Genomic DNA, 27,974 nt, shown 5'->3' with positions numbered 1-27,974 from the left:
AGTGTCCAGTAGCTAGCTTGCAACTACGCCATCAGAGTTGATGTCTCTCACCACGTAGATTTGACCATAGAGATCCGTCACGTCGACAAAAACGTTCCACGCCTTCCAGGCCGATGGCGTGATTTCGGGTCGAAGCCTCTTCAGGGTGAGGCTCAAGCACTCGCGCTCGTAGTCTGCTAGCTCCAGCAACCTTCGGCCGGCCTTTTCGGCCGACTCATCGCCTTCGGACCCTTCCTCTTCGTCGTCGTAGAACTCGGCAAAATTGACGCTGTTGAGGTTGTGCTCCTCAAGGTCGCGTGCCATGGAGCCATAGTCGTTGTACTGGCGACACATGGTGGCTAGATGCCGCGAGGCAGCCTGGCCTAGATACTGGGCGCGCATTCCCGGAAAGCAGTCGGTGCCGGCGCAGATCGAAGACGACACGAGGCAGCGGAAAAACTCAAAAGAGTACGGGCAGCTGGTGTCGTCGGCCGACGTGGTCCGCACCCAATCAAAGTATGTGCCCCTCGCGTTCGTGACGACGGGCCATTTTCGTGGCGGCTCGCTGGTCTTGGAGAGCCGAGCGTTGTCTTCTCCATGCGCTACGTGAGCAAACACGAACGTTGACAGTTCATGCAGTACACGACGGCGTAGGGAGACGGGCAGTGTAGCCGGCGTCATGGACAGCACGCATTGTACGAAATGGGAGAGCGTGTCCTGCGTCTCACAGAGCAAGGCTGTCTTTCGGTTCATGACTGGTTGGCAGTTGCCATTCGAACACTGCCGACGTTTCCGTTGGTGACCATCCAGTGAAGAATCATCGTTGGGACGGTTCTCAACCTCATCGAACACGTGTTTGATGACTGTTCTGAGGGCTGAAAAATCTCCTTCGAGGCGGTCGTCCGCCGTGGCTTCCTCGAGCCACTTGTCAATCTGGAAGTTGAGTGTCGATATGACCATCATATCCACCATGGTCTGCGTGGAGAGACCAAAACCACCTGCATTGTTGCACATCGTCCAGGTACAGGGTATGTATTCGAGGTACCTGCCCTGCGGCAATGGGAAGACGTCGAGTTCGAGCATGGCCCGCCGCAGGGCCGAGCCTAGCATGAAGCCTTCAGCAAGTGACGCCCGAAGCCTCCATGAAGGCTCGCGGCTAAAAACGGGTAGGCTTGAGAAGAAGTGGGCAAAGCGATCAAGTTTCTCGGCTGGGATCTTGCAAAGAGCCGACGCTTTGTCGCCACAGTTCGTTGAAGGGGGCTTTGCCTTGAGAGCAGCGGTGCAATACGCCTCGCAGAGAATGCTGGATCCATACGTCACCTTCTCTACCCAAATCATCTCCGGCCTTCTCCATCTTTCCTGATTGGCGAGGAGAAACACGGTTCCAAGGTCGATGCTCTCGTTGACCTTGAAGCCCCCCAGCATGCTCACCCAAGGCAGGCCAATTAGGGCCTTGAGGGTTAGGAGGGCGTATGCTGTAATCTCTACAGAGCCTTTCCAGGAGCCGTTGGGAGATTGTATGCTCAGGGTTCGGACAAGAATCTGCAACGTAACGAGAGGAAGTCGGTTCGTGAGGAGTTCAGGGGGGAGGTCGTTCAGAGCGCCGTCGTCCCATAATCTCACGACACGAGACATGGCATTGACGAGAAGCATCATGGAGTATTGGGGTTCGACGTTCTGCAGGCCCATCAGCCTCTGCGACATACGTGGGAGGTAGAGTCAAGAATGCGTCTACCCATTTGTCACCTTGTCTGCCCTCGTACCACGAGTCACTGAGAAATTTGAGCGCTTTGGCTATCTGAGAGATGTGACGTGATGGTGGGTTGCACGCTAGGAGGGCGATAAGTACGTTGCAATTGGCACTCAAGGAGGGACGTGTCTCAATGCTATAGGTATTGAAACTTGCAGGGGCCTCGAAAACCTTGAGCATGGCGTCGCAGCTAGCAGGACGGTTGAGAAGGCGGAGAGAGTAGATGGACTTGGCGGTATCATCAGCATCGGCGAGTATTTCAGGGGCTATATTCGTGCTCAGTTAGTGGCGAGACATTGAACGGACGAGCGGCGGTAGCAAAGAATGGGGGAGCTGACCAAAGCCTGTCACTCCGTTGTTTTCCTCTAGCCGAGCTTGAAGATAGTCTGCCAACGTCCTCACATTGGCTGCACCGAGCTCTTCGGGTGTAAAGCCAGAAGCGAGCAGAGTTGAGAGAACCTTGGAGCCAGTTAACAGAGGATTCATCGTGGTGCAGGAGGCACAAACCACCAACCCAAGACGCTTCGAAGACGCTGATGGGGAAGGCAGAAGGGATGGCTCCCTTGCTGGCAGTCACAACGAAGCGCAAGTAGTCTTCCGCTTCCTTGCTCCAACGGGGTGCGATCATCAGGTAGGCGGCAGTGGAGGCGGGTGAACCCATCATGGAGCCTTTGGTGAGGCCATGAGAGATGTTTCCGAAGTCGAGGATGCCCACAAAACCCTCCAGTGAATGGAGGAGCGTTGTCTTTTGGTGCGCGTCGAGCATGGCACGCCTGCTGCCTAAACCCCTGCCAACCCTGCGTCTGTTCAGGGTCATGAGAGCTCGGCGTCCGGGGAAGCGGAAATTGACGCCCTCCTCCTCGAGCATGCGCAGCAAGGTGGGCACGAGGACCTCGAAACCGACGTGGATGGTCGATCGGACGTCCCATCTCTGCAACGCGTCATTCAGATACTCGCGAGCTTTTTCAATTCTCCGCGGCAGATCTGGCGGCGGAACTGCCAGGATACCCTTGACATCAGGGCTCTTGTGATGCTTTAAGAGGGACAGCAGAGCTGCCATTGTGTCCAGGATGCCGTCGATCGGGGCACCAGCTCCACGGGAGAAGCCAAACGCGCCATCTGGCGACTGGCTGCCCAAGACGGATTGGAAGCATTCTGGGAAAAGCCAGTGCGAGGTCGTCACACCATCGTGGGTCTCGGGCTTGGATACCATCGACACCCAGGCGGTATCGTAGACGCAGGGGGTCATGGAGCTGGAGCCGAGGTAGGGCGTATCCAGTGATGCCGCCAGACGGGCGACGACGTCTCTTGCTCTCTCATCCATAGCGTCGCTCTCCAAGAAACTTGCTTGCTGGCTGAGCGGAGCGGGCGTTGCCAACGGTGAGTCGAACATGATATGATAAATGATAACCCATCTAGCTTGCCTGTCCGCCGCTGCCCATCAGGAAGTCATGGTCGATGCTGCAGAGGAAATGCTACGTTACCAAATAGACCTTTGGTGATACTGGTCAAAAGGACATGCTCGCGTCTGCCGCCAATACAGAAGACGTGTCGTCTTGGGTCACGGCCGATGCACTGATCCCAATATGGCAAACCGCCAGCCTCTTCCTGTGATGGCCAATGGAACAAGTCCACGCGCGAACCGACGGGCATCTAATCCATCGCCAGATAGGCAGAGGGGGGCGGGTAAATGGCCGACAAAATTGCCGGCAGACTCGAGGAGAATGGGATCCTGTCCAGTTGTTGGATTCGCTGCGGCGAAAGCTGAACTGTGATTCGTGTTCATGATTCGAGAGCCTCATTCGCCGTGGACTGTGGTTGCAGGCAATACCTTGACGGAACAGAATCGAGACAGCTGGAACAGGTATTGGGGGTTAAAGCGTCTCAAGTACCGGTACTTACCAGGTATGAGGTAACAATACTGGAATATACACGGTAATGCGCAGTACCGCCGGATATCCGGATATCAAGCCATCCCACATGATTTGCTTGGGTTGCCGGCAGTTGCGTCCCCTCTCCGTCTCACACACCTATTGAGAAGAGCGATACCTACTAATAACCTCTACAGGAGATATGATACTGTGGTAAGTACTTGTTATCACTACCTCTCGGCCCTCAGGCAGGCACACGCACATATGTACCTACAGCGCCGAGTTTGGTTGGTAGCATGTACTGGTACGAACGACTTGACAAGGACGGAGGAATCATGTACAGTGTACGTACGGAGTATGCTTCGCACAGTATAAAATCGACAAACACAAGCCGCCGCTCGGGGGCTCAGCACTGCGATCGTATGTTCGGATGGCTGGCCCTTCCTCCCGTCCAGCATGATACGCACCGCCAGTCGGCTGTCAACACTTTGACGACCCCCCCCCCCCCCCCCCCCCCCAAAACTTTACGCAAGTACGGAGTACTCTGTGCTTCATTCTCCTTCCATGCACCATGCATTCTCACGTATCCACACCCACATTGTCGAGATCTTCCGGAGTCAGCGTGAGCAACGTAAACGGCCCGGTAAGTCACCCTTGACCGTTAATGTGATGGATGTCGTCTGTCACGCACCCACGCTCCTCGGCCACTGCCCGACTCGACCGACCAACGTCTTACGACTGCATTTACGAGTACCCGCTTATTGCTTGTGCGTGAGATAAATCTGTGCGGGGTAAGTAGGCCCAGGACACCCAAGCACGGTCGTGGTGGTGGCACCGGTGAGCTGTCCGTTGCATGCCATCCTTGTGCAAACCATGCTTGTTGGCAGGATGCATGCTTGTCCACCGACTCGGGAGGCTCGCTCTGCCGGTCGACCGCCCAAGGAGCGCCTTCAGATCAGTCCTTGCCCTTGAAGGGGACCGGAAAACGCTCGCGGTCCGTCCTGATCTCCCCCCCCCCCCCAAAGGTAAATCGAGCTTCGAACTTCAACATCTTCGATATTTACGAGTGTGAGCAACTTCATCATGGTCATCTTGACTGCGGCTGCATTCAGCCAGTTCCGCACCGCCCTGCCCTGCAAGGTCGTCACCCCAGAGGCTGCTTCCGACTATGAAGCCTGCAAGATTGCGGCATGGTCTCAAACCTGCTGGACTCCGGCTGCCGGTTATATCCAGGTGAAGAGTACCCAGGAGCTTGCTGAAGCACTTGGTGCCATCAAGAAGACGGGAATCAAGTTTGCCGTCCGAACCACGGGTCACAACCCAAACCCTGGCTTCAGCAGCGTCGACGAGACGGCGGTTGTCGTCGACATTCGCCAGCTCCAATCTAGGGACTTGACCTCCGATGGAATCGCTCAAGTTGGGCCCGGAAACACCTGGGGCGAAGTCTACGCCTGGCTCGAGGAGCAGAAGCTGTCAGCCATTGGCGGTCGAGACCAGCAGGTAGGACTGGGAGGTTTCCTCCTCGGAGGTACACATCAGGCGATGAATCTGTCAACCGCAGGAAAGCTGACGTCTGGTACAAGGCGGCATGGGAGCGCTGCCGAACCTCTACGGACTCGGGGCCGATGGCATCAAGAACTTTGAGGCACGTCACCCTCCTCTTGGCCTGGGAGGCCCAAAAGACACAGTGCTCAAGGCGTCCAGGTCATGTTGGCCGATGGCAAGCTTGTCAACGCGAATGCCAAAGAGAACACCGATCTCTGGCGTGCTTTGAAGGGCGGCGGCTCCAATTTCGGTATGATTTTGCCTCGTTTCTCCTCTGCTGACTCGACTAACGAAACCAAACAGGCATCGTTACGAGGTTCGACCTTGAGACCCACCCTCTGATCAAGGTTCAATATACAATCAATTTGTACAACCCCGACGACTATGTCGAAATAATCAAGGCTACCATAAAGGTCCAGGACGAGATGGAGAAGGACCCCAAAATCGGTCTCTTCACCAACTTCAACCAAGGCTATGTTGCTGTGGGAATGCTCTACGGAGATACTCCTGCAGAGGGGCCTCAGGCCTTTGAGCCATTTCACAATCTCACGAGCCTGCTGAACATAGCGTGCCCCAGCAAGAACGGAACTCTTCTATCCCTCGCCAAGACTATGGGCCATGCGCAGGAGCCCAAGAAGTAAGCGAACTGTCTGTCAACGTGCACCCACGAGGTATGGCGCCTGATTTGATAAACAGGCGTGCTATCCGCACGGCTACTACCAAGGTTTCGCAGGACCTGTACGAGGACGTGTATATGACCTGGAAAGACGCCGCCAAGAACCTCCCAGCCGACTGCGTGCTGCATTACACTATTCAGCCGTTGGGCACGGCCGGTGTCCAGGCTGGCAAGGATCGTGGAGAAAGCATCATGGGACTGGAGAGTGTACCGCAGTGCTGTAAGTTTGGCCGCCATTCTTTCATGCAAAAAGCTGATTAATTGACTTTTTCATTTGAATTCAAGGGTGGGTTTTCACTTGTGAGTGGCCAAACGATGGCTGTGACGATGAAGCAGCCCAGCAAGCCTTAGATACCATGGCAGAGGGCGTGCATGCGGCAGCTAAGAAAAGGGGCCTTCTGCTTGACTTCTTGTGCATGAGCTTTGCTACGGCATCTCAGAAGGTGCTGGGAAGCTACGGGCCCGACAATGTCAAGAGAATGGAAGCCGTGGCGGCAAAGTATGACCCGGAGGGCGTATTCCAGAAGCTGCAGAACAGCGGCTTCCTGCTGCGCAACAGCATCTGACGCCGTGATTCATTGTTTTGATTTGTACCCGCGCTTGTTACCTGGCTTGTTCGATGATGGAAACCTAATATTTATTTTGTATCCTGGGCGAATAACGCGCTCGCTTGGGAGGCAGTGGGTGTCTTGTATGCCGCGATTGCCATCGCACACGCATACCTGGTGATGATGCCGCGTCAAGTCATTTGCCAACTCAGCCTTGCTGGGTGTGTTGCAGTCGACCCTCGTCCCGCACAACCGAGTAAGCGCAGCGTAGGATGTGACCGGCCGAGTGCATCGATACAACGCCACCCCCGGGGAGGAGAGGGAGAAGGGGAGCAGAAGGTGTGGTTCATGGACCAAGTCAGCTCCCCGGATATCCCGGCCGTCTCCGGAGAGGGGTGCGTGTGCTTCGCCGCTGTTGGTCGGGGGCCGTAGGTTGGAAGATTCCGTATATATACTTCCACTGTGTGAGAGGGTGTCACAGGTCGATAGCAGAGCCGTTGAGAGCGTCGGCAGTTGGGGCCGTCTGCGTCGTGTCTCACTCACCAGCTTCTTGCCTTTTCTCTCATCCTTCCAGGTGGTCAGCGCAGTGATGGGCGTCTGTGAAAGGCTTCACTCGCCACTGATGCCGCACTCTACCCCATTCTCCTTCGAGCTGCATTTAATCAACCTCGACATCCCTATATCGACTTCGGGATTTTGCAGCAGAAAGAAACAAGGCAGAACAGCATGTCAGCTACCGGAAGCTTGTCACGAGAGGCCTACCTGGCGACAGGCATACCGCTGATAGTTGTGTGCGCCGGCTTCGTGACGGTACGATGTCTCATGAGCATCCGAGGAGTTAGAAAGCTGGTCATCGACGACTGTACGTACGTCTGGCAAACCAAAATATCCAAGCGAGTGAACGAACGACGTCTTCTGAATACTCACCCGCCACGGCACATGACAGACTTTTCCATCGTCGCTCTTTTACTTGTCATCGTTGCCTTTTCCCTCAACGACGTCATTATCAGACGTGAGCTGCGCCCCGTGTCTAATGATCTGTCGGCGTCTACTTTTGGCTCACTAGATGGTTAGGATTTACCGACCCAACGCCGTCTTTGAATTGGCTCGTACAGGTGAGGAAGAACAACGAAAGAGCACGGTGTATAAGGGGAACAGCCTGCTTGGACTTACACCGTAACGGCACAGATTGGCGTCGTCATAACAGTCATCATCGCTTTTATGCTGTGGACGACGAAAGCACCCATTCTCGTCGTGTACGTCAAATTATTCGGAGTCAAGAAATGGATTGTCCATTCGTGCTACGCAGGCCTCGCCTTGTCTGGCGCCGCCTACATGTGTGCCATGGCGCCGACTTTCCTGCGTTGCCACCCGGGCACCGATGACACGACGATGTTGCATCTCGGACACTGCGTCACGGGGACGACTCTTACAGGCGTCATCTCGGGTTTCGTTGCGCTCGTGCAAGACATGGTCATTCTGGTGCTGCCCATGCCCTGCATATACAATCTTCACCTCGCCCCGGGGAAGAAGTTGGCGGTCGGTGCCGTCTTTTGCTCCGGATTTCTGTATGCGGCCTGCCACCAGCAATTCATCGTCCGTCCTCGACCACTGGCATTAGTAGCTAACAATGCGTTGATCTGCAGTGCCATCGCTGCCTCCGTCGTGTCGCTATACTTTAAGTTTCGAGCCTACAGGGGCGAGCGGTCCGACACGTTGGCGACGATGTTGTGCGCGTAAGTCATGAACCAAGAACGTATTTTGCTCCCCCATAAAACGAAATGGGAGAGTGTTAAGCTAAAGCACGGTCGTATATTTTCAAGAATCATCGAGGGCACCATCGCCATCATGGTAGGATGCGCCCCAGCGGCGAAGCACTTTTGGAGCACGTTTTTGTCCGGCCAGCGGTACGCAAAGTCAGGTACGACAACGACTTCTCGTGTGCAGTACGTCGATAGGTCTCGATCGAAGCATTCTTCGCAGAGGAGTGACGAGTTCGAGATGTTGGAGGGTCGGTGAGGGGAAAGGACCCTTGCTCTGCCGTTTTGCGACGGCGTACAAGTGCTGATGAATGCTTGCTGTGACGAGTTGATGCGTTGTCACCTTTCAGGTTCATATTGCTGTTTGTACTCGTACACGTACATAGCTTGTTGACCGATGGTGAAGTTGATAGGACAAGGACATGAGCGGGCAAGAAAAAAAGGGGAGGAGTCTGGGGCCTCGCACAGACACTGACTGCACTGTGCCAACTGCTTATCTGTACGGACTGCTAGACATATGAATGTACCAGTAGTGCTACTGGTAGCAGTCACTTGCGCATGTATGGATGCCTGCAACGGCACTGTACAACACAAGAAAAGATTTCGTATCTGGCACCTATATTTGATACTCGTTCCCCGTACTCCGTACGCACAGCGTACTTGTTCTCGCATATGGGACTGTCTTGTGCACTTGTCCATGAGATAAGCCTACGAGTACGTGCAGATTACACGTACTCCGTACATACTGCAGATAATGGATCCAAAATCAAGTAGCAGAGTCGGCAGTAGGGGTGTGCGAACTGTGCACTGTGCAAGTAGTGGGTGTGAGACGGCCAAGTCGAGCTCAGGCTGGGGCGAAAATCTTCATTTCCGCATCACCTCTCAGCAGTGCACACATGCAACATATGCCTCGAACTGCACCGATGTGGCTCTTACATGGTACGTGCTCCGTGCTCCAGCATTGATGGATCTACTTACGGGTGACAGATATCGTTCGTACGTCTTTTGCGTAACGCGTGTCCACAGTGCCACCCCCGGCGTCATTGCAGAAATCCCGTTCGTCATCCATCTATCCATCCATGATTCGATAGTCGACGACGCATTGGCCCGTATACCGCAGGGGTTCTCCCTTTGACCTCCAACCAAAACTTGCCAAGGACCGTTGGTTTGACCAAGGGTGTGACTCCTCGTCACCCACCAAACATGTTCAATACTTCACTCTCTCTACCCCATCCTCCCTACCCCGTATGTCTGACTGCATCACATCTGCAGCCGACACGGGGATACAGCGTGCATTTATCATACCTATAGTCCTGCACCTCGCCACCTGATGTCGGAGTCGTGGTCGAGTCGGGCATCCCTATGTCGCAGGGCCTTCGGGGAAGACCTGCGAGTGCTGCCGAACGCATGTATGCTGTGACGTTGCATCGAGTCGATGCCACCCAGCCTTGAACTTGCACACGGAACCCGAATTATTTCGTCTCGAGATTGTCGGATAGAACGACGATCAACATCCTTCCTTGTTAGCCGGCACATCTGCCTTGCTATTGACCCACAGCCCTGGCTGGGTGTTCCTGCGTAGTACGTCGATGGTGGAATGCATAGCAATCGAATTGAACGGCAAAATATTCTCCAGCTGGTAGTATTATCTCTTGTCGATTATTTTTCCATCGATGGCCGTTCGTGAATAGACTCTTGCTGATGAGCCTGAATATCCTAGCGTATGAGACTCGCTGATCCGGCTATTTAACAAACCTTGCAGACTGTCACTACATGCCGAGAGCTTGGTTTCTGTTGGGTATGGACAAAACTGGCATCGTGATGAACTCTTCCACAACCTCATCCTATGTCATGATCGTTGGACTCCATGGCACTTGGCTAGCCGTCACGTACTTCGCCCTCGGCTTGGCCTTTGCCTGCCTCGTCGTTGTCCTCTTGGCTCCCGGCAAGCATCCGGATGCACCCGTCTTCGGCTATCGCTCCATGTTTGAGCCTACTCTGCTGTTGCAGGCAAGGTTCATACTGGGCGCCCACGACATCATCCATGCTGCGTACCAAAAGGTAAGCATTCCATCCGCGTTGAATCATCCGATGTTGGCTTATTGCCAGCCGCCGGGCAGATGAAAAACCAAACATTCGTTCTCCGCCGATATGACGTCGACTTTTTGGTTCTCCCCATGAGATATCTCGAGGAAATTCGGTTACAGCCTCAGTCGAAGCTCAGCAGCAAGGGCGCGCAGGCAGGCGTATGTTCAAGCTATGATCCTCACTCCCCCCTATTTTCTGTCGACTGAATGGCCATCCTCTGCCAGAACCTCGCTCCGGAATGGACATCGATGGAGTTCTTGTTCCGGTCAAATCTCCATCTCGACGTCCTAAAGATGAAGCTCACACCGGAACTCTACAGGTTTGTCGACGAAGCGAAGGAGGAGCTGGCCTACGGTTGGCATCGTGATCTACCTCGGGCGGATGGTGGGTGCACAGGACACTCACATATTGCCACTTGAGCGTAAACTGATAGCAGTTAAAACCATGGCAAGACTGGACTGAAGTGAACATCGAGCACCGGATGCGCATGTTAGTCGCACGGATGACGGCCAAGGTCTTCATGGGTGAACCGACATGTCGCGATCCAGAATGGCTCAAGATATCCAACGACTTCTCCGTTGATCTGTTCACGACCGCGTTCACCATCAAGATGTTTCCACCCTGCATGTACTGGATCGTCGCCTGGTTCATCCCGGCGCGATATCGCACTCGCCGCCAACTTGCAGCAGGAAGGAGGATCGTCGGCGAGCTCAGTCGGAAGCACGAACTGGCCAAGGAGAGGCGACGCAGGGGCGAACCCGTCGTAGAGCAGGACACGCTTCTCCATTGGATGCTGGATCACGGCACGGCGAGCGAAGTCGAGGTGGGAGAGATGGGAGCCCGGCAGTGCGTCCTGACGCTCGCCAGCATCCACACAACTGCGTCTAACGTGTCGAACATGCTGTATGATCTTTGCGCTCATCCCGAATGGTTTGACGTTTTGAGGGAGGAAATTGGAGACATTGCCAAGGATCTCGGGCCGCCGGGCAGGGACCCCGAGGTCAGCGCGAGGGCGTGGTGCACTCGCATGGACAAGTTTGACAGCTTCTTCGTCGAGAGCCAGAGGCACAGCCCCGTTCTGCTGCGTAAGTCAATGTCTTCCCGTTTTTTTCGCTGCTTCGGCTCGTCCACCTCCACTGATGCGCCTGCTTCCGCCTCCCCGGCAGTCAACCCGCAGAGACTAGCGATACAAGACATCAGGCTCAAGGACGGCACTCGGGTTCCGGCCGGAACGCGGCTCGCGTTCGCCAACTACGAACATTCGATGGACTCGGACGTCTTTGATGAGCCTCGGGAGTTTGACCCGATGCGAAGCTATCGCAGGCGCATGTCGTCGGCCGACCAGCGCGACCTGCACAAGGCTGGCATGACGCATCCCGACAACCTCGCCTTTGGTTACGGGAACCAAGCCTGCGCAGGCAGGCAGTTTGCGGTGGCCGAGATCAAGCTCATCATGGCACGACTCCTGCATGACTTCGAGTTTCGATTTCCCGAGGGCAAAGCTCGACCCAAAGCACGTCATGTAAACGAGAATTGCTTTACAGATCAGACGATGACACTGATGATGAGGAAGCGGCAGGTGTAATCTTGCTTTATCAGTCGTTCTTGAAGTGAAAGCGGCACCGGTCGCGCCATCCTTGGGGTCGAGGAAATTGTGCCGTCATGTGAAGGTGCGGCGAGATTAACTTGATAAGTAGCAGGCTGCTTCCTCGACCTCGAGGTCGTTCCGGCGTGCCCAAGTGACGTGGTCGACTAATTAAGTCTAGGAAGGAAATACCTATCGTCAGGAACACCGAGTGACAAGAGTGATTCACAAATGAACATTGACATGCAGAAAGATTGAAAGCATTCCTACTTTTGAAGCAACATCGTTTTCTATTGTTGTCTACTCGTGATACGTCACCGTCCAGCCCGCCCGTCGTGTCAGAGGCCGGTTGCCAGTGACGCCTGAAGAGCGGAGGCGCAGTCGCTCGACCAAGCGCGGAACCTCTAGGCCCATGAGCGCATTTTTGATAGTATTCGGGAAAAGATACTCTGAATACTCCCAGCCACGACTACCGCGATCTGCTTCGCTAGCAGGGCCGTTGCCGCTTGCTCTCTTGAGAAACCGCAGCCAACGTTGTAACCCAACGAGAATATCGCGTGGCTTGGCGAGAAAATAGAAGAAAGCATCACAATTCGACATGAAGGCATGCGTCATATCCTCTGGAGAAGCGTTGTCCTGATTCCATCTTTTTTCGGGATATATGGTATCCTTGTCGAGGTTGTCGGCATCGCAGAGGAGCATCTCACCGCTGATGTTCTCGAGGACCCCCTTGGCAGGACGTTTGTAGCGGACGTCGAAGAATCCTCCGTGGATTCAACCTGCTCGTTGAACGAATCACGCTGCTGCACCCTGTTGGCGAATGCGCCTTCACCACCCAGCTTCGTCCCCGTGCCAACACCATGGTCGAGGCCAGACCAACCCGCCGTACCTACCACGAGTCTGGGCCGGAGAAAATGCCGCTGAGTGCGCTGGCGGCCACGAGTTCGGGACTCGCCAAGCACGCCTGAGAGTAACGCGAGCCCATACGCCGCCTGAAATTCCTATTGGATGCAGTTATTCCCACCTCGCCAACTTCCAAGACGCCCCGGCACTCACCAGGGCCTGACAGTCGCCTGCAGCCTCAGCAGCCTCAGCAGCCTGCTGTTCGGTGTTGAAGCTGCGTTGATGTAGGTGTCGAGTTCAACGTCACTGGCAATCTTGGGAATCCTATCACGGCTGGCTTGACAGCATCCTTGAAGCCCTTGTCAGCTGTAGGATCACACTTGAGTACGGAGTAGTGTATTGAGTACAGGAACAGTAGAAATGATGTTGATGACATGGACAGTGATCAGCAGGGTGCTGTGCAGCGGGAGCGTGGCCGCGCCAAGGTATACCGTGCATTATTATAGCTGTAAATGTACACCAACATGTACGTACAGTGAACTGTTCGCCTGCTTACAGGTAAGATCGGCACCCAGTTGGGGCCGCCAAGATGCGCCTCTAGGCCTTGCCGTGTAGGTGCCCCGAGCCGCACAGCACAAGTCATATAGGCCCTGCTCCACTAGCATTCACCTTTGCAACAACCTTGGCTTACTGCATTATACTGCACTTGCTTAAAAGATCATACAAGCAACTCGACCTTTCAACCTTCTCAAGATAGATTTGCCTCGCCTCGGGCCTGGAGTCCATGTGCAGGGGCCTTGGGGTGGTTGAGGAGATGATGCAGCAAGAAAGGAGTGTAATGAATGATCTAGTAAACCACATGTGCACCTACGTACTATATTTAATACAAGGACAATTACAGTACCTTACTGTACAATACTGAGTAGAAGTACGGAGTACAAGGACACTTATAAGTACATCAAGCGCATCCTGATATACGGAGTAGAAGTGTTCCGTACCACTTAGGTAGAGGTGCTTGTACTTACGTACACCGACAGGTACTGTACATACAGTATAGTATACTGGCTTGTTGGTGTACATGTACTGTACTGTACTCGTAGGGTTCGAGGTACTATGTAAGTACTTTTGCTTGTAGGTGCAAGTATTGCTCCCCGATCATAATGTACTGTAATTACAACTACATGCATGTAAGTACTTGCACGGAGAACAAGTGTACTCCCTGCGGAGTACGGAGCACGGATTACAAAGAGTACTGTACTTAGTTGTACTTGTCTCTGAGGCAGGCAGTGGGCTGCTATGGGTAAGTACTTACATGTACTCCGTCCTTGTGCTCCGTACTTTGAAGGAACAAGGATTTGCATGGAGTTCATGAACAGGTAACACTTTACGGAGCTCATGTACTTGCAGTATATATCGCTTGGAAGAATATATGGAATACGTGTACGGACAACGTACGGAGTACCACGGCCTAGCCAGGTAGTATATCACTGCCTGCATTTCCTGAAAAAACAAACAAAGGATATTACGTCGTCTAATCGAAACCTTGACCTTCCCGAAATGGAGATGCGTTACCTTGGGCATATAGTCAATATGCAAGGGCTGTGTGCTTGAGTGAAAGCAAGAAGCGTGTCACCACAGGGCCAACGCGCTGCAAGGCCATTTCCTTCTCACCCTGCCGCACGCAGTGTTCATCTCTTGCCATGCTCTGAATGGCATTAATTGCATCCTCAGGGGCATTGAATGGTCCCAAGTCGAAAGGCACCGTCATTTCGGTGGTCATTGTCGGCAGGTGGCATTGACAGATAGTGTTATTCATGTCGTTCCATAAGGAAGAGGTCGTGCGTAAGGACTTGAACAAAAAAATTACCGTACCTATGGCACCGCCAGTTGCTACTGAAGTGCACCTACTTGTGTCGCCCATGCTGAAGTACATACAGACGTTGGAATTCGGTCATGACAATGACACGCGGGATTAGGGATTAGGGTGGCCCGTGAGGTTATTAGAAGCAATGAACTCCTCACTTATGGGGCATAACTGGAGAGAGTAATACTCCGTACTAGGTACGGAGCACTCCGTAATACAGCGTACCGTACGGAGTACGGAGTGCTTGGTACTTACAGTGGGTGTAGGTACAGTACAAGTCTGCCGCATACTTACTGTAACTACGGAGTACGGAGTACTGTAGTTGCAAGTACTTACGGTAAGTACAGTAAGTAGTCCGGAGCAGAAAATTACATAAGCGATATGCCGAATTAGGTTATAAGGTGGCCTGGTACCCCCCCACTTGTACATGCACTACGGTGCAGGGTAACCTAAAGCACTTGAACTAAGGTATCCGTTCCATCTCAAGTTCCCGCCGTCACAATACAACCAACCACTTGATGAAGATATTTGCCGTCCTGCGATCCCATTCAAATACTGGCAGTCTCCCGCCTCTATTCAGCCTTCTGCCCATTGCTACGAATCCCTTGGTCGCACCCGATACCAGATCAGAGTGTACCCATTCGTGGCGAGACGTCCGTCCGCAACGACATTGACGCAAAAAGGCGCTTCATCGACCCATCACGATTGCTGCTACTATCCCATCCCGATCCTGACAGCCGACACTCGCAAACCCTCTTGCGCACTGCCACGACCGCTGCGACCGCTCCGGCGACGCACCACGACCTTGACGTCGACCCGCATCCACGTTCATGTCGGCCATGGATTCGAGAAAGCGACCTGCGCCAGGTGCAGAGCCCATCGGGCCGCCATACCATCCGCTGATGCCGCAGCCGTACATGGCCGACGATGCGGTAGTCGACACCCTCGGCCGCTGGAACGGGCCGAGCGACGGTGTCGAGTCCATCGACCGTTCTGCTCTCATCCCGTCGCAGCCAAGCCAATACAGCATCCAGGGAGGTCCGACGCCGTCAAACTCGCTCGCAAGGCGGCCCGTGAACCAGATGCTGGTCCCGATGAACTCCTCGGTGGAGCCGTGGGCGAGCTTGGCTGACAGCATGGCTCTGCCGCAGCCCGCCAACAGGGACGGCCTGGTCGAGACGGACAATGTCGAGATGCTCGAGGAGATGGCCGCCAAGGCGAAGCAGGAATCACAGAACAAGCGAAAGCAGATCCCGCCCTTCGTCCAGAAGATCAGCAGGTACGTGGCCGTGTTGCGTGAACGTGCCGCCAACCCGCCTCGGAGAAGTGCACCGCCTCTGGTCGACGGCTAACGAATGGTCCGCAGCTTTCTCGAGGAGCAAAAAAACGAAGAGCTAATCCGCTGGTCGGAAAAAGGCGACTCCTTCGTCGTGCTGGACGAGGAGGAGTTTGCCAAGACGCTCATCCCCGAACTGTTCAAGCACAACAACTACGCTTCCTTTGTGAGGCAGCTCAACATGTACGGCTTCCACAAACGTGTTGGCTTATCCGACAACTCCATGCGGGCCAGCGAGCGGAAGAACAAGAGCCCCAGCGAGTACTACAATCCCTACTTCCGCCGGGGACACCCGAATCTCCTGTGGCTCATCAACAAGCCCAAGAACGGGAGCAAGGAAAAGGCCAAGAAGGGGGGCAAGAGCGCCGACGGCGAGGCCGACAGCGAGGACGACGGTCCTATCGATGACTCGATGCCCAAGGGCCCGGCCGCGGCCTCGGCGACGGCGACGGCGACGGGTGGTCGTTCATTACCGGCGCCGGATGCGCATGCGCATCCGCAAACGCCCCAGATGGCCTTGATCAAGGACGAGCTGAACAGGGTTCGCGAGCAGCAGAACATGATACTCGAGGCCATCAACCAGCTCCAGCGAAACAACCACGACCTTTACAACCAGGCGCTCAGGTTCCAGAATCAGCATGACCGCCACCAGAACTCCATCAACGCCATCTTGAACTTCCTTGCCAACGTGTTTCGCAAGACGCTGGAGGACGGCAACCACCAGAACGTCGGGGAGATCATCTCGAGCATGATGACGAACCAGAGCAGCCAACCTTCTCACCAGCAGGGTAGCGTCTTCGATCTCGGGGACTTTGTCCAGTCTCAGGTCGATTCCACCACGCCGCTCGGGGGAACGCACAAGAGAGCCCGCGGCCTGCTCCCCCCTATCCCCCAGGCGAACGAAGCGGCGGGACGCAAAGGCGGGACGCCATCGTCCGCCGGCGGCAGCACCCCGTTCTATCCGGGAAGCTATCAAGACGCCGAGATGGGCCACGTCACGGAGCTTCTGGATGCCGAAACGCCGCCGAGCCTGCGACAGGAGCTCGAGACGAACCCGCAGGAGCGCATGATGAAGATCATCAACGACCACAACGCCAGCAACACGTCGGGCGTGGACCTCCCGGAAGCGACCAAGATTGTCAACAACACACCAACCACTCTGAATTCGGACCAGACGAGCAAGCTGGTCGATTTAATGTCAAGGCAGAGATCGCCTCGGTCCTCGACGACGCCGGCACCCGCCTCGACTACCCTATCCACCTCGCCGGCACCCAAGATGTCGGAATCCGTCTTCTCGCCGTCGCCGCCGCCACCTGCGGCCGACCCGGCGGCGGCGCTGGCTCTGTCTCCCACTGTGCGATCGCCGACGATGCAGCCGCCGTCTCTGAACCAGATCAACGCGAACCAGATGGAGGTCAGCCAGCTGCAGCAGCTGCAGAGCCAGCAGGATGCCAAGATACACGAAATCAGCGAGATGCTTGGCCCCTTGAGCCCCTCGGGTCACATTCCCGGGCTCGAAGAAGGCGGCGACAGCTACTACTTCCCGCCGGCCGTCGACCTGGATCCGTACTTTGATAGCAGTGCCTTCCTGAACGAGGTAGATTTCGGCAACGGCGACGACTTCAACTTTGCCATCGACGCAGCCGATGCCAACAACGGCGGGAGCAAGCGGGCGGCCAAGGATGTGCCGAGTCCGACCAGGACGGAGGAGATTCACAGAGAGGAATTGGAGGGTGCGCCAAGTCCCGGCCACGATGACAAGAGGCGGCGGAGGGATTAGGATGAGCCAGTGTTATCGTTGGCGAGACTTGCCATTTCCCATCCTCATCGAGCTCTAAGCGGCCCTGCGGCGACGAAAAGCATGAGCAAAAGGCCGGCCGCGACACGTGGCGACGGACACACCTCAGTACAGCGGCGGCAACATTGGCATCGCTTCATGATGTGGATTCGTGGCCTCGGAGCCAGGACTTTCGTCCCACGTCATGTGAAGGACGAGCGAAGGCAGGCAAGCGAGCGACCTCGCCTGCGCCAGAATTGCTGAGTGGAGGCCCACGACACGAGGAGGGGACGGTGCAGATGCGGGTATTCAAGATGCACGGAGACGCGGCATGACTTCAGCGCCTTTGAAAATGTTCATTTGAGCGGTCGGTGCGATGGTCAATGTGCATTTACACCACTGTACAATTTAATGGAACACTTAGCGTCTGCAGCGACGTGGAACGTCTTGTCATCGACAGGCGTTGCCCGATCATGACTAATTCGTTCGAGCCGACTCGGTGCCACTCTAGGGCATCACCGTCACAGCGTGTCACTCCGGATACCGACTGCACAGCCGGGGCTCATCAACGAGTCCCAGAGGTCCTGGTAACGGACTGCCGTTACTCTCGATGATCTCATGCCGAGTGGTCCTTGCTGGGTGGACGACGAGAGAAACAGTCATGCGCATGAGCCCCCCTTGACCTGACCGTCTTGCTTTCCTCGGCGACACCGCCAACGCTTGGGTCTTGGTTGCACCTTGCGTTTCGGAACGCACTGCGGACCGAAATGGTAGGAAAGCAGTGCAAGACGAAGGCGTGGCGGATGGTACTGGCTTCGAGCTCCGAATCAAGTCAGGCTCGGTAGCGGCCAGGTTCCCGATTTGGATGTCAATGTTGCCTATCGGCTTCTCAGCGGCCTCAACCGGCCAGGGGATTGGCGTGAATGGTGACGCGCTCGATGGAAAAGGGCTCCCGCGGCCGGTGCTTTTTGTCGACGTCGATCTTTTCCATCTTTGCGAGGGTGGCGAGGCCCTCGTCGCCGATGACCTTGGCGAAGACGGTGTTCATGCCGTCGAGATGGGGGGCCTTGTGGAAGGTTATGAAGAACTGGGAACCGTTGGTGCCGGGGCCCTTGTTGGCCATGGAGACGACGCCGCGGGCAGCGTGTCGGAGGGCAGGCCGTATCTCGTCATCGAAGGCGTCACCCCAGATGGAGCGGCCGCCCTTTGGATTCTCAGGCGGCGAGGGGACGGCAGGGGCTCCGGTCTGAACCATGAAGTTGGGGATGAGGCGGTGGAAGGGAGAGGCGTCGTAGTAGCCAGAGGCGCAGAGGGCGAGAAAGTTCTGGCGGCGTCTGTGTTAGCGAGGAGGAGGAGGAGGAGGAGGAGGAGGAGGAGGAGGAGGAGGAGGAGGAGGAGGAGGAGGAGGAGGAGGAGGAGGAGGAGGAGGAGATTGACGTTGGTGATGGGCTTTCCTTACCTCGGCCGTCTTGGGAACGCTTTCGCAAAAGACTTCGAGCTTGATGTCGCCAAGCGTGGTGTGCAGAGTGACGGACATGTTTCGATTCGATTCGTGCCGCGACGCGACGCAAGCGGGGGTGCGATGGGCGATGCGCAACGTATCAACAATTACCTGTACAGTAGGCGTTCTGTATTACATGTGCAGCCAAGTCGGTTCTCGGATCATGCATGGGCGAAGGTCCCTCCATGCATGTTACGTTTTTTGACCCGGTGGGCAGGCTGCTTGGAACGAGCAAGGAGGGAGGTTGCAAGTACAGTAATAATCATAATGCCAGTAGTAACTGCGGAGAATCTACTCCGTATTCCGTGCGGAATTACGTACTTACTTACTGTACAGTACAGTACATGAACGTACAGTACACCTACGGAGCACTGACGGAGGGTTAGGATCCGTAATATCCACTACGGAGTAAGTACCCAGTACTTATTGAACAGCTAAGTGAGTACTGTAATTAGTTGTGTAAGTAAGTAGGTGCAGCGGGGTGGCAAAAATGTTGATGCAGTTTGTAAGAGTAGCGCTACCAAAGCTGAATCGTCACTTTTGTCAAATGACTTGTACATGTCTAACTAACTCCTCTGCCTATTTGCAAATGTTCGACTACCTGTTCGAGATACGGTAAATACATCCTTGCACTAATAATACTGCACCTGGTTGCAGCACTATTACCTCCGCACCTACAGTATGTACAGTACATAGTAGTATAGTGGGTACCTCGCACTTGGTAGGTGTGCAGTAATTAAGTACTTGTTCGTACGGAGTACAGAGTACTTGTGGTGTACTCCGTAATTGCTTGTTAATACTTGCTGTCAGCACACCGCACACCTACAGTACAGTACGTGCCAGGTATTACTTAAGACAAGTACGCATTGTGGTGCTCTGCGGAGTACTGTTCGAATACAGCACGAGCACTTGAACACCCCACGAGCCGCAGCAACGTGGCAGCACGGTAAACAAGGGTCCAAGTACTGCTCATACAGTGAGTGCATCTTACTGTACAGTACGTAGGTAGCTGTCACCGTAACTTCCATAAGCACATACCATACAGCGAATGGATGCTTGACATGGCGGACGACTACCAATGCACTCCGCACTGCATGCACATCCTGCCCAACGACAGATATGATGCCGGAGGGTTGTGGAAGTGGCGCAATAATGACAGTTCCAACGGTTGCATGCCCTTGCACGGGGCTGGCTGCGTCGATTCTTCCTTTACGCCCGAGGTTGCGTGCACGGTATACTCACGTACAGTGCCTCGGCGTGTGCATTGTGCTGGATCTACCCCGAAGAATGGGACGAAGGGGTGGTGGGAAGCAATCTCCGTCGACCCTGGCAACAACCGGAGAGCCAGAAAGTCCATTGGGGAATACACGAGCATTCGAGACATGTTATTCTCCTACGCGTACGGAGTACTTGCATTATAAATGGCCGTCGTGATGGTGTGAGACGGCACCATGCTTACCACTACCTCTCTACGATGCCGCAGCGGCCCCCCTGCCTTGCTCTGCCTTGTGTTTACAGGTATAGACACGTACGAATAATAATGAGAAAAAATGGCCCGTTCGAAGATGCCCTGGCCGGCATGGCTGTGTGCGGCTACAACGTGCACTGCCGCAGCGCCGAATTTCGCCTGCAATGCACTAAACCAGGGAGAGTAACACCAGCACTCACCACGTCTGCAGCATGTACAAGTACCTACCCCAACGACTACTTAGGTACATCCACAAGCGTCAAGGCGTACAGTACAGTGCAGGTTCGAGTTCATGTACATGCGATGGGTGGGATGTCTCCAACAGCTACCTGTACTGTACTTGGACCTTGTCCCGAAATCGCACGGACAACAGCGCCCTGCTAAAGCTGGCGCCAAAGTTAAAGCAAACCTCGAGGCCGCCTCTTGTTGCCTTTTTTCTTCTGCTCAACTTCGTCGCCGTCATTCTTGTTCACTGTGCCGAACACGCCGCGAGGTGTCGTCGCACCTGTCGTCGAGCTTGAACCGCCTGTCCCGCATGGGCTCCAGCGAATGGATCGATGACAGCACGCTACGCCCTGATTCCTCCTAATCATCCAGCCCTGTCGCCTCCGTCCTGCCGCATGCTGTGCAGATCGAGGCAGGCCTTGCCGACGCAATCTACGAAACGATTCTGCCACCTGCTGATGCTTGGCCTAGCTCGAAAGCTCTCGCCATAAGCATCGTCGGCCATACTTCACAGGGCTGCAGCCGAACCCCCCGCCCTTGGGCCAATTCCCATATTCTCTGCCGAGTACGGGTCTCCCGCCCCGGCCGCCCTGCCGTCCTGCGGCCCCCCCCTGTATCTGGGATGCGGGCAACACGACCCCCCCCAGCAGCCTTGTCCACCAGAACGACGACGACGACGATAACGACGACGATAACGACGACGATAACGACAAAGGCACCATCTCGGTGCGCCGTGGCACAGCTCCGCCGCCGCGACTGCGACGACGACGACCCCACCCAAACTACAACTGCAACAATAGCGACAGCGACAGCAACAACAGCGACTGCGACGGCGACGGCTATTGCGGCAACGAACGCGACAAGCTTCCAGGGCCACCGGCCTAGACCTCGATTTCGCTGGGCAAAGGTCCGCGTCCGCAGCTGCAAGACAGCGTCGCCGTCACCCGCGGCCGCCTCCGCTCGCCCTTGACGAGCGGCCAACCTCGCGGCCGCCTCCGCTCGCCCTTGACGAGCGGCCAACCTCGCGGCCGCCGCAGCTGCCGGCCGCCTGTGTTGGCGGGAACGGCAGGCTCTTCGCCATGGCCGCGGCGCCCGCCAGCGTGAGGGTCTCGGGCCCTCCCAACAGCAACTTCCTCGTCGGCTATCCTGGCATCTCGGCGACGCTCGTGCGTGCTTCCTTGCCCTTCCCCCGCCACAACCCCTCCTCCCACCGCCGCGCTGCGATCCCGCTGACGGACCTGACCCTGCAGCCGCGCATCGAAGGCAAAGTCGAGATCCGGCCCGGCCAAGGATACTCCATGCCTGTTCCCATCTCCTTGGTCCGCGTGTGCCTGCAGCGCCGCGAGACGATACACCCCGACGCCGACAGCCTCACCAAGCGCCACCTCGGCACCCCGCGACGGGAGACGACGGATGTGGTCGGCAAGGAGGTCCTGCTCTTCCGATGCTCCACCGGCAAGGAGGCCGAGAGCGTCATGGCCATGGACCTGCCCTTTGTCCTCTTCATCCCCTTCGGGAGGGGCGGCGAGGAGACGAATCGACGAATCCCCCCGGCCTCGCTCCAGCTGCCGAGCAGGACGGCCGAGACGTACTACGAGCTCGTCGTGACGGTCCAGCAGGGCCACAGCAGCCAGTTCAAGCACAGCTTCCCCATGCCGCTGCAACGATACGACACCCTGTCGACCTTTGGCATGTACAACAAGCCGGAGACGAAGCTCGTCACCACCGACAACATCGTCCACCTCGGCATCAACCTGCCGCGCTGGAGCTTCGGCCCGAACGACCCCATCGCCGTCTACATCAAGCTGTCGCCCAACGCCGACTGGATGAGCAAGGCCAAGCGGGTGTCGATCGAGAAGATTACGCTGACGATCGAGGAGGAGATCACCTACAACCCCGAAGGAGACGAACCGACCAAGAGGGTCAACAAGCTGTCGAAGCAGGTCCAGGTCGTCAAGATGAAGATGCCCGAAGCCGGCTACGCCACCAACATCGGCCTCGTCTTTCCCTCGAAAGATCTGAGAGACCCCGAGGGCATCGTGAGAAGAGGCAAGCCGGCGTTTCCCCAGTACGAGGTCGTCACGTTTACGACGACGTCGAGCCTGTACAAGATTGAGTTTTACGTCAGCATCAAGGTAAGCTCGTCACATGCGCCCTGTCCTGTCCCTGCCTACCGACTCTACCGCGAGTCCTCTGCTGTTGCTGACGGCGTCACCCTGGCGCGCCGGTCCAGGTTCAACTGAGTGGCGCTCGCGATGTCACCCTGAGACAACCAATCGTCATCTGCCCTCTCGACCAACAAGGGTGCAAGGAGGAAATGGACGCCATCGAGCAGGCGGCCAAGGACGCGGCCCTCGTCGACCCGAACAACCCCATGCTTCCCGCCCGCAGCATCATCCTCGCCAGCGATCGCGACTCGTTGCGGGCTCTCGGCCTGTGCCTCGTGGGGGGACAGAAGAAACCGTACATCGACTGACAGGCGTGCGCGATGACCGTTCGTGCGGCAACTACGCGCCCGACGGTGATGGAGGGCCATCATAGTATGACTGACGACGAAGCTGTCCTGCAAATGAGACGGCAGGCCGGACTGATGGGCCGCCGCTCCTTTATACCCTTGATCCGAACAAGACATTTCCAATCGCGGCGAGCGGGGGACGGGCAGCCTTGCGATTTGCTGTACACTTATATAAAGACATGCTTGCCGGCGTTGGGTGCCAGGAGGAAGGCGAATAAGGGGGGGGGGGGGGTTGCGGTTTGCGGGTATGGCCTGTCCGCAAGCTAAGCCGGATTACTGTCCGGATGGAGGAGCCAGGTGGTTCCCCCCCCCCATTCGTAGCACAAGACAGCCGCTAGACTTTGCAGATGTCTGGCCGTCCTCCTTTGTTCGTTTCGGCATTTCGAGACGAGGCCCATGTAGGAAGGCCAAGGATTTCTTGATGGGGGTGTTTTGCGACATGACCGAGAAGAGGCGTGCGTATATGCTTTTCGCAGTTGATGCATGGAAGCAAAAGAAAACATTTATTCACTGGCTCTGGATGTAGTTCAATTTCACCTTTTGACGTGCAGCTGAGTATGCAATGCATGTATGTATATTCATGTTACGTGTATGTATGTGCATGTAGATAGATAGGTGTGTGAGTACTGTATGTGCGTGTATGTGGTGTAAGTAAGTATGTATGAATATGTACTGACGACGTATTACTCGCGTGATATCGGTGAGGATGCACGGCGAAGGTGCAAAAATTAAAGCATGTGCGAGCCGTAGGGATCGAACCTACGCGGGCGATGCCCATTGCGGTTCAAGTAACAACGAATCCAAAGTGGATACTAACCTAAACACAACGCCTTAACCACTCGGCCAGACTCGCATACAGTAGTAAAACGCTGCGATATTAGGTACTAAATACCTAATCCAAATCTTCCCATCGAAAAATCACACATCGACCCACCAGTGCCATCACATTGAAAAGCGCTAGCCGAATCATGAGCTTTGCGGTGCATCATTCCGTCTCGGGTTCTGACAAACTCTTTGTAAAGTCTCGTCGTCTCTCTGACATTGCCAGAAAATCCTCCCGGTCCTCGAGATATTGAAATTCGTTTTTTTGCCCCGTGAATTGAATCACTGACGAGCCGCTCAGACAGCTGGACTCTCCAGTCACACCATGCGGAGGTGACATGGCTTGAACAGAGACACACTCCTACCACCAGAAGCTCCTCTAGGCCTTGGTTCGCAAGAATCGAAACAATACTGCGGAGAACGGCGAGGAAGCACAGCTTCGATGCCGTTTGACGATGACGAGAACCCTCTCCGCGTAGAGGGCGCCTCCTGCGGGGATGACGCCCTCGATGCGGAGGACGGCATGGAGGAGGGCTTGCCTGACTACAAGCTCTTCTCGTCCATGTTCCAGAAGAAAGGCGTGTCGAGCAAGACGATCCGCAAGGGCGAAAAGGACTTTGAGTCGCACGGGACCAGAGCGCAAGACGGCGCTCTCGAGGCAAGCCGCAGCGCGCTCGAGGAGGTGCTGGGATACACTCGGACACACCGGGCCGAGGCCTGGATCAGAGCTTGGTACTTTCCCGACTGGTGGGCAGAAAATCCATCGGCGGTCGAGGAGGGGGCTGGGCACGATCTACGGCTGCGGGAGAGAGTCGTGGTCGTCGAGCAGGAGAAGGGAAGTTGGATGAAGGACATTGGCAGGACCTTCTCGGGAAGCAAGGAGCATCCTGGCGTCGGACGGCTGTGGCTTCTCCCCGAGGAAGCCCTATACCTCGTCGAGAGGGGCACGATTGACCTTTGGTGGCCGGACAGGCCTTTGGAAGAGGTCCTCCCGGTCGATGGAGGAACATCGCGGACGGGATACGGGCACGACGACTACGACGTTGGATTGCCTCTCAGCCTCGAGGCCGCATACTGCCTGCTCGTCGGCCACGACGGCGAACAGGGCAAGATATCCTTACCCAAGCTGCAAGTCTATTCCCATCTCAAGCGCGCCGGCTTTCATGTCCTGCGCGCGCCATGGGCGGCGTTGCCCCCCTCTCCGTGCCAGGAGGCGCCATCATCAACATCGGCACCATTTCAGGGCCTCTGGCAGTGGCTCTTTGCCTTTGTTCGCCAGGGCACGCGGCCACCGGTGGCGAATCTCTCGGGTCCGCTCGTCGCTCCAGGCATCTACCGCGCCTACGGGCCCATCTACCAGCAGCTCGCGATCCTCCCTCGCCACAGGCCGAAGCCGGCGTGGCCAACGAGCGGACCCTCGGGTAACGAGCAGGAGGAGCCGTTTTGCGTGTTTTTCCACGTCTGGAAGCCGGCCGGCGTCCCCTTCTCCAAGAAGAAGCCACCGGCACCCGACTTCCGCATCGCCGTGGCCGACACGGACAACTCGCACGTGCCGACTCTCGGCCAGGTGGACACGCTCTTGGCATCTACGCCATGGTGCCCGGCGGCGGAGACGATGCAAGGGCACGGGAGGCTGTATCAGCGGCTAAAGCACGGGTACAGGAACGTGCTGGTCGCCGTCGTCGACCGGGGTCTCGTGAACTTTATACGCTTTGCCGAGGGGGCTTTCGGAGAGGAAAGGCTGTTTGAGCGCTTCGACGGGGGCAAGACGGTCGGCCGGGGCGGGAAAAGGGGTGGACGCGGCGGTGGACGAGGACGGGGAAGGGGAACCGGACGAGGGCGGGGGCGAGGGCGTGGGGGGGGATGAGACAGCCGAGCGGCGGCATGGCAGGTGGTGCAGACGTGACACGATGGATGGGTGACGGCAGCACGTCCCAGCAGACGCCGACGACCCGAGACGGGAGGGAAACGACATTGGCAACATCAACCATAGCTGCAGCAGCGGCAGCGGCAAGGAGAGGCAAGGCGAGGCAAGGCGAGGCAACGACGGTGGGACGCAAATATTGCGGCACATGATGGACATTGTCCCAAGGCAAAGCCGAGGCCAGTCACTGCTGTCTGATGCCTGTTGTCAGAATGTATCAAAGCCATCGGAAGGATATTCCTGCAAGTAATTATATGATTGCGGTAACAGAGGTGCCGCACCGCACTCCGTACCAGTACTGCCAGTCGGTATACTCGAGTATTACTGGAAGTGCATTGTTTTCGCAAGTACGGAGTACTTGAACCGCAAGTATAATACAAGTGCACATTAATCATACTTTATTCGATGCGACACATAATCAGGTGAGTCTGAACATCCAACAGCCATTCCCCCAGGTCGTTGCACTTCCCGGCGACGAAGGAGAAGCGGAGCTGCCTACAGGGGCTTCGGAGAAGGATTTGGCGGTGATTCGCTCGCGCTGCCTGTAGATAAGCGTCAATCCGCCAGTTAATGCGACGACATATCAATTATTAATATTGCCTTAGCACTCACATTAGCATGGCAATGAAGGAAAATATTTTTCAAAGTACACACGGTCACTCGTGCACGGCGCCGCAAGAGCTTGCGACTTGATCCCAACAGGTGTGATATTTTCCATTTTACGGGTACTTGGTGTACAGTACTTACTTAATCGGTTGCCTCGTCATGATTGATATATCGTGTACCCCGTGGTTCTCTCCCATCTGCCACGAATGCGCGGAGTAGGGAAGATGAATTAATCCAGGCAGCTCGCCATGTGTTGATGCAAGGAAGTACTCCGTACTCCGTACGGAGTACTCCGTACTATATTGCTTAACGTATGCACTCTTGGATCTTGTGTCGAGGTGTGCCAAATGGGGATAGGCGCGACTTCAGCACCAGCGACTGGCCATGGCGCGGTCTGTTCATGGGGGCTAGAATCACGAACAACCGGGGGGGGGGGGGCGATCTGTTGATGGCCAGAGTTGGGCTTGATGCGGCGCGACGAAAGCCGATAGCGGTACTGAGCAGGTTCGCTGGGGATCGTGGTAAGGAAGCGACGATTTTACTTGACGCAAGTACGAAGATTGCTCGTACTGTATCCGCAGCGAAAGGCAGCTGGTGGTAGAGACGAAGCAGCGTAAATACAGGTGCAACAATCGTACCGCATGCCATTGTCAGGCGCACCACGGGGACGAAGGCGAAGCACGATGCGGCTCCATTGTAGAACACGGCGCAGATGTACAAAGGCGCAGATGTACAAAGAAGGCAAATGGCAACGGACACGGTTATGCGGCCAACCCAACAGCTGCGTTGCTGTTGGGCGTCTGCCAGTTGTTATTTGGCGTCGGTCTGACACTGGCTGCCATGGCGACTGGTGGTTGTGTCGGCTGCGCTTGGGGGCGATTTTGATTAAACTTTGACCCAGCGATCATGGATCAATCGTTGTCGGGGATACCGCATTGCCATGCACTGTGAGGACGTGCAGGGCACCAACCTGGCACCCAACAGTAATGAGCACATTTTCATCGACGGAGGTGGCACCCTTTTCAACTCGGCAGACACCTAGATGTAGGATGCATGCTGCATTCCGTGCGTGCAAGTGATGGTGAATACTTGCAGCGGTAGGACGCCCCTACCTATGTGTGCAATTCGTTCCAAGTGTAGGGAGTACAAGTACGTGCAAGTGCGGTATTACCGAGTAATAACTGCATGTCATGTTATAGGAACACCTACCGTAGTTGTACTCCGTACCCGTTTGTACCGTAGCGTAAGTACTCGTGGGAATGGTGTACTGCACAAGTACTTGCAGATGTTA

The 27,974-nt window shown here is 55.8% G+C and overlaps 10 protein-coding genes and 1 non-coding gene across 11 annotated transcripts; 7 read left to right on the top strand and 4 right to left on the bottom strand.

Annotated features, from left to right (window-relative positions):
* Positions 1-12: 12 nt before the first annotated feature.
* DCS_02395 (uncharacterized protein) lies at positions 13-3,122 on the bottom strand (the record flags this gene model as incomplete). The annotated part of the gene is made up of 4 exons (XM_040799722.1): positions 13-1,656; positions 1,715-1,995; positions 2,068-2,188; positions 2,244-3,122. 4 exons carry the CDS (start codon positions 3,120-3,122, stop codon positions 13-15), a joined length of 2,925 nt encoding a protein of 974 aa, XP_040660605.1.
* Positions 3,123-4,683: 1,561 nt separating this feature from the next.
* Positions 4,684-6,387, top strand: DCS_02394 (uncharacterized protein; the record flags this gene model as incomplete). Its single annotated transcript, XM_040799721.1, has 6 exons — positions 4,684-5,128; positions 5,184-5,249; positions 5,297-5,395; positions 5,449-5,782; positions 5,842-6,041; positions 6,107-6,387. The coding sequence occupies 6 exons, from the start codon at positions 4,684-4,686 to the stop codon at positions 6,385-6,387; spliced, it is 1,425 nt and encodes a 474-aa protein (XP_040660604.1).
* Positions 6,388-7,095: 708 nt separating this feature from the next.
* DCS_02393 (uncharacterized protein) lies at positions 7,096-8,109 on the top strand (the record flags this gene model as incomplete). The annotated part of the gene is made up of 4 exons (XM_040799720.1): positions 7,096-7,231; positions 7,316-7,381; positions 7,577-7,937; positions 8,016-8,109. 4 exons carry the CDS (start codon positions 7,096-7,098, stop codon positions 8,107-8,109), a joined length of 657 nt encoding a protein of 218 aa, XP_040660603.1.
* Positions 8,110-9,950: 1,841 nt separating this feature from the next.
* Positions 9,951-11,802, top strand: DCS_02392 (uncharacterized protein; the record flags this gene model as incomplete). The annotated part of the gene is made up of 5 exons (XM_040799719.1): positions 9,951-10,190; positions 10,250-10,375; positions 10,442-10,601; positions 10,670-11,302; positions 11,384-11,802. The coding sequence occupies 5 exons, from the start codon at positions 9,951-9,953 to the stop codon at positions 11,800-11,802; spliced, it is 1,578 nt and encodes a 525-aa protein (XP_040660602.1).
* Positions 11,803-12,102: 300 nt separating this feature from the next.
* DCS_02391 (uncharacterized protein) lies at positions 12,103-13,081 on the bottom strand (the record flags this gene model as incomplete). The annotated part of the gene is made up of 4 exons (XM_040799718.1): positions 12,103-12,531; positions 12,582-12,803; positions 12,859-12,919; positions 13,026-13,081. 4 exons carry the CDS (start codon positions 13,079-13,081, stop codon positions 12,103-12,105), a joined length of 768 nt encoding a protein of 255 aa, XP_040660601.1.
* Positions 13,082-15,348: 2,267 nt separating this feature from the next.
* DCS_02390 (heat shock transcription factor Hsf1) lies at positions 15,349-17,625 on the top strand (the record flags this gene model as incomplete). The annotated part of the gene is made up of 2 exons (XM_040799717.1): positions 15,349-15,788; positions 15,876-17,625. 2 exons carry the CDS (start codon positions 15,349-15,351, stop codon positions 17,623-17,625), a joined length of 2,190 nt encoding a protein of 729 aa, XP_040660600.1.
* An 895-nt stretch (positions 17,626-18,520) lies between these two features.
* Positions 18,521-19,159, bottom strand: DCS_02389 (uncharacterized protein; the record flags this gene model as incomplete). The annotated part of the gene is made up of 2 exons (XM_040799716.1): positions 18,521-18,946; positions 19,082-19,159. The coding sequence occupies 2 exons, from the start codon at positions 19,157-19,159 to the stop codon at positions 18,521-18,523; spliced, it is 504 nt and encodes a 167-aa protein (XP_040660599.1).
* A 1,504-nt stretch (positions 19,160-20,663) lies between these two features.
* Positions 20,664-21,701, top strand: DCS_02388 (uncharacterized protein; the record flags this gene model as incomplete). Its single annotated transcript, XM_040799715.1, has 2 exons — positions 20,664-20,873; positions 21,288-21,701. The coding sequence occupies 2 exons, from the start codon at positions 20,664-20,666 to the stop codon at positions 21,699-21,701; spliced, it is 624 nt and encodes a 207-aa protein (XP_040660598.1).
* Positions 21,702-21,895: 194 nt separating this feature from the next.
* DCS_02387 (arrestin domain-containing protein) lies at positions 21,896-23,292 on the top strand (the record flags this gene model as incomplete). Its single annotated transcript, XM_040799714.1, has 3 exons — positions 21,896-21,982; positions 22,067-22,951; positions 23,050-23,292. 3 exons carry the CDS (start codon positions 21,896-21,898, stop codon positions 23,290-23,292), a joined length of 1,215 nt encoding a protein of 404 aa, XP_040660597.1.
* Positions 23,293-24,069: 777 nt separating this feature from the next.
* On the bottom strand, positions 24,070-24,184 carry DCS_t18. The gene has a single exon. It is a non-coding gene; the product is annotated as a tRNA-Leu (tRNA).
* A 411-nt stretch (positions 24,185-24,595) lies between these two features.
* Positions 24,596-26,327, top strand: DCS_02386 (uncharacterized protein; the record flags this gene model as incomplete). The annotated part of the gene is made up of 2 exons (XM_040799713.1): positions 24,596-25,924; positions 26,082-26,327. The coding sequence occupies 2 exons, from the start codon at positions 24,596-24,598 to the stop codon at positions 26,325-26,327; spliced, it is 1,575 nt and encodes a 524-aa protein (XP_040660596.1).
* Positions 26,328-27,974: the final 1,647 nt, after the last annotated feature.

Source organism: Drechmeria coniospora, chromosome 01 (genome assembly GCF_001625195.1).
Source record: "Drechmeria coniospora strain ARSEF 6962 chromosome 01, whole genome shotgun sequence".
NCBI classification, from domain to species: Eukaryota; Fungi; Ascomycota; class Sordariomycetes; order Hypocreales; family Ophiocordycipitaceae; genus Drechmeria; species Drechmeria coniospora.
The sequence above is the reverse complement of the archived record's forward strand: the minus strand, read 5'-3'. Positions and strand labels throughout refer to the sequence as shown.